Below are 5346 nucleotides of genomic sequence, written 5' to 3' on the forward strand. Positions count from 1 at the left end.
GGGGGGAGAAGGGCCTGGGGGGGGTGATCAAGGAGGCAGCGGTTGCCAAAACTGTTTACCCTGTTCCGCCTCTGTGATCATTAGATGTTGCATCACAGCGTTCTCTTATCTCTACGTCAAAAGTACTTTAAGGCGTTCAGTATCTACAATCGCAGTATTCGTGTACTGACTAGTACGTGGAACACTTCGTTACCAGATCCGGTATCTGTGAATGTACATATATACTCAAACAGTAGAATTGGGGAACAGTGGAAAATCAACAGTGCCACCCTGTGGCCGTTTGACTTCTGACCTAGTGTTACCGAGATTGACGTAGAGCAGGGTTGTCAAACATATGGTTCGTGGGCCAAAACTGGCCTGCTAAGGTTAATTTTGTTTTAATTTGAAGGTCAGTGGAAGTCATATGCTAATACAAGCGATGTCCAATAATATCAGTCGGCCAATATTATCAACCCAATGTTAGCATATTATGTAATATCTGTAAGAATCGTTATCAGTTTTACCTTCGATAATGAAACCCCGATAATGCAATGCTTGGGTTTCGCTAAATGATGTGTGCTCTAAAAGTAGTTTAGGGGATAAACGGCTGTATATGAAAGTGAAAGTCACTAGATGGCGGCATTGCAGCTCATTTAATTAATCTCATACTCATACAGTGGTTTGTACAGACAAATAAATAAACAATATTAGGTCTATATATCGGCATATCAGATATCAGCTCTGACGTCACAGACCTTCATCACTGGTGTGTGGCTCAGTTCCATTGTCGGCCTCGTCGATAGTTCCTGGTTCACTGTGGGGACTGTCACTGAGGGAGACAGGATGTGGATCAAATATTTAATGATCGGACGATGAACGTCTGAACAGGTTTTTGTTTCTCACGCTCATTGTTTTCCCGCCCGCCGCGGTCGACACTCACCAGTACTCCTCCCCTCCTGTCATGCACTTCTCGTACACCGGACCGTCCAGCTCTCGCAGACTGGGAAAGATGACCTCATTGTGGATGATGATGGTCTTGATGACCTCATTAACGTGAGCTTGGCACGCGACAGGATCCTGACCATCTGGAATGGGCATCAGGGTCGGTCCGAAGCAGATCGCCAAATTGTACGGATCCATCATGTTCTCATCGCTGTACTGAGAAAGACTGAGCAGAACACCAAACACTTACATTCCTGTGTTTAAGCGTTTTCATTTAAAACGAGGTGTGGGGGGTGGGGGTGGGATATGCCCTTAAGGGCAAAGGTCGGAGGGAACCGACCAACAGAAGTTTTCTTTAATTTTATTTCCTTTGTTCACTGAGGACAGCAGTTTGTAATTTTATTTCCTTTGTTCACTGAGGACATCAGTTTGTAGAAAATACTATTTAAAAAAAAAAATCAGTGGAAAACGCTGAGGTCTTGACAGTATTCCTACCTACCAAAAGGGGGCGCTGTGGGAAAGACTGAAAATTACTGGTTTGAGGCACTTGTTTACTGTGTTTTTGTGCATTGATGTAGACATTTAAATTGATCCATCCATGGGTGAAGGCAAAAAAAAACAACTCACTGATTGAGAAAAGCAAAGAGGTATCTCATGACGATGATGATGGTCCGAGGAAGAGTCACAACGATCTGCTGGATGTGATGCGCCCTCTCAGCTCCAGACTCTAATTCTAAAGACACAGAGAACAGGGGGAAATAATAATAATTGCATGACAAATTGCAGCTCATTTTAAATGATGATTATTATTATTATATGTGATTGACGGTCCCTAAAGAATTCAGAGTTATACAGACTGACGTACGGACCAGTCTCTAATTCAAGTCTTTTAAGGCTGCAACAGAATGAAAGAGAAACTCTGAAAACTGACACTCGAATAGATTATTTCTCTGCCGTCTTTCCTCCGACCCCCCCCCGGGGGGGGGGGGGGTTAAGTGATCAAACCGTTTGAAATGTCCTTAAAGTAATTCTGTGCAGAAGTCAAACAGAGCAGACGGACGTGGCCCACGCTCTCCTTCTGCTCTGTGAAATGTCAGCCTCAGAGTCCTGGCGTTCAGATCGTTTCCAGGTGTCGTGCTGTTCCACCGCGAAGCTGAGCTTCTCAGAAGTGGAAAGGTGCGTGTTTTTTTTTTATATTTGACTCGTGATCGCTCGGAGGGTTTTCTGTTCAGTGTGACTCACTGATGGTGGAGATGAAGTCCAGAAACCTCTCCTTGGGGAACAGAGGGTTCTCCAGGCCTCTGAAGTACAGCTTCAACACTCCGGCCACCGAGTTTATGTCGTGGTCATTCTGGTTATCAATCAGCGGGTCTTCACCTGCACCAAGAGGGAATAAGGTGTGGTTTCCATGGTGATAACCTTTGAGTTTATATATTTGAGAACCAGACGTCGGCTCTTGTCGACTCACCTCGCTCAAATGAGTTTTTGATGTCGTTCACTTCCACCTGAGATCCTGGCACACGGAATATTCCCTGCTGCTGCAGCCCTGTGAGAAATAAGGCCCAGAATTTAGAGGCTCTTTTTTTTAAATGCCAATGTCTTCAGCTTCCTGGAAAAACCCACTGGAAACACACAACACACAGAAGGAAATGTGACGTAGTCATCAGGAGAGATGCCCTTTTTTCCAGGAGGGGGCCCCCTCGCACCGGCTGCAGCAGATGGTTCCAGTTACACGGCTTCTAATCAGTTTTCTGGAGTTTCATTAGGTCCAGATCCAGGGTGAGCGCCTGCAGGCTACAGCAGAGAGCTGGAGACAGATGTGAAGGTAGACAGGGTGGAGTTATGGAGGGGGGAGGCAGGGAGGGGGCAGGGAGGGAGGAGGGAGGGAGGCTGACCTGACTAAACAAAGATCCACAGGCTTTTCAACATTCTCCCAGTGTGATCTTTTGTTATGAGATTGTTAAATCACGGTCAGGCAGCTGATCTCCCCAGAGACCAGGGTGAGAGGAGACCAGAGGAGGTCGGCACCAGCGGCTCTTTGTGTGTGTGTGTGTGTGTGTGTGTATTTATCCTAGAGCTGAGCCCAAGGTTTATTTTTTTCTATCGCTGGTCTTTTTACTTCAGCTGACAGAGTAAAGGAGACTCACCGTATAAGTTGATGTAACGGACGCAGCTCTCAACAACAAGTGGAATGGGTTGACCTGAATCCTGGAAGATGGAGAGCATGTACCAAAACAGGAAAGAAGAAAGAAAAAAAACCAAATAAATACATTTTTAAAAAAGAGAGAGAAAGCAAAAATACTGCTGTACTAGTATTATTTACTTTACTCAGTAAAACATGCAGTAGTCAAACTACAAAACACAGGTATATTTAATGCAGTACTTTAGTGAAGGAGCCCTTTGTTTGTTTTCCTTTTCTTTGAAAGTGGTTGGAGCACAACTGCCAGTAGGTGGCACTATTGCAGCTGATAACTCAGTAGCTGCTTTCTGAACACAAAATAGACTGCACTCGTATGTTTTAAGGTTTTATCTCTAGATAAAATAAACTCCATTAATAACAATAATCATTTGAGCTTTATTGATCCCACACTGGGTAAATTCCTGTGTTAAGAGCAGATCTGCTGCAACATGCTGCCCCCTGGAGGCACCAAGTAAAGGTATGTGGTTCCTCTGGGACATGCTAACCGCTACACTGTGGAACCATTACTGTTGTTATTGTTTAACTGCAACTGAAAAGTTTTTCAGTTTATAATGGGAGTTCAATATAACATTTCAAAGTTTGTTCTTAATTTAGAAGAATTAATTCGTCACAGCAGAGCTAACACAGGCTAATAATATAATAATAATAATAACAATAATAATAATAATAATATTAATAATAATAATAACAATAATAATAATAATATTAATAATAATAATAACAATAATAATAAAACCATCTACTGATCCAACCCTTTCACACAGAGGGACTTGAACAGATAACAGCACACGTTCAACTGTGACTAAGAACAGACAGAGTATTGACAGCAGGTCAGTGAAGCTGAAGCAGCAGCAGCAGCCGGTTAATCATCAGAACTCTATCAGATTTAGTCGGACATGAACGTCAGCGGTACCTGAATGCGGGTACGAGCATTTCTTCTCCCTCTGGGACACAAAGCAGCAAAGCACAGAGAAGCAGAGAGAGAGAGAGACAGAGAGACAGAGAGAGAGAGAGCAGGGAAGCACAAGGTTAGAAAAGCTCAGTTGACAAAGGACCGCGGGAGGTTCTAGAAGACCTGGAAGACCAGGACTGGTTACAGGAACAGCTACACAGAGGCGGTAAAAGGGTCGAGGGTGTGGAGAAGGACAGAGCTGAACCACTGCTGTTTAGTCTTATTAGGACTGACTGAAGGAGGAAACTGCTGCGGGGAAAGGACAGCTGAGTGAACAACCATTAAGAGGAGGAGGAGGAGGAGGAGGATTAGAAGTAAAACAGAGGCGTTAAATCACGATGAAGGGCGGCTGGAAGAGGGGGGGGGAACAGAAGGTCACAATCAGGGAAGGAAAAAGAGCTACGGTTCAAGCTGCTTCCCCTCCTGCTCCACAGGGGCCGATCACTCATTCACCACCACCAGAAGGTACCTTGATGAAGGTCTCCATGTTGCCATTAAACAGCTTATGGTTATACATGGAGCGAGGCCTAGGCTTCCGCATTTTCTGTAAGAGGGGGGGAAGAGTGGGGGGCCTGAGAAATGATGGACAAAAGGAACAAAAAAAAAAACAAAACAAAAAAACAACACCGTTGTCTGTGAGTGTGAAGAAGCAGATGTGGTTCAGTGGAACAGTGGGTCCACGACAACATCAACAACTGTGGGACCAACCCTGATTATTTGAACATTTTAAACCCCCTGACATAGTGATAAAAAAACTAGACAACAGTATATATATATGTACATATATATGTATATACATATATATGTATTTGTATATATGTATCTACATATATTTATATATGTAGATACATATAAAACATATGTATATACATATATATACACATATATGTATTTGTATATATGTATACATATATTTTTATATGTATATACATATATATGTATATGTATATTTGTATATACATATATTTATATATGTATATACAAATACATATACTATATATGTATATACATATGTTTTTATATGTATCTACATATATACAAATACATATATATGTATATACACTGAGGATGTACGATAATATCGGCCCGATATTAGCACATTATGTCATATTTGTAAGAATCATTATCGTTTTTTTATAGTCACTAGATGGCAGCATTGCAGCTCATCTAATTAATCTCATACAGTGGTTTGTACAGATATAAATAAATAAATAAATATTACCAGGCCCACTATTGGCCTGGTAATATTTATTTATTTATTGATATCAGAATC

At 42.1% G+C, this 5346-nt stretch overlaps 1 protein-coding gene across 1 annotated transcript in view; it reads right to left on the reverse strand.

The window, feature by feature from the left end:
* Positions 1–5346, reverse strand: part of srgap3 (SLIT-ROBO Rho GTPase activating protein 3) — a 42656-nt gene that overhangs the window by 2932 nt on the left and 34378 nt on the right. The window contains 7 exon segments of the mRNA XM_017036738.2: positions 735–808; positions 920–1147; positions 1549–1654; positions 2164–2298; positions 2390–2467; positions 3069–3129; positions 4543–4645. Of these exon segments, the coding sequence (XP_016892227.1) occupies positions 735–808; positions 920–1147; positions 1549–1654; positions 2164–2298; positions 2390–2467; positions 3069–3129; positions 4543–4645 (785 nt within the window).

This window comes from Cynoglossus semilaevis, chromosome 11 (assembly GCF_000523025.1).
Source record: "Cynoglossus semilaevis isolate Cse_v1.0 chromosome 11, Cse_v1.0, whole genome shotgun sequence".
Lineage (NCBI taxonomy): Eukaryota > Metazoa > Chordata > Actinopteri > Pleuronectiformes > Cynoglossidae > Cynoglossus > Cynoglossus semilaevis.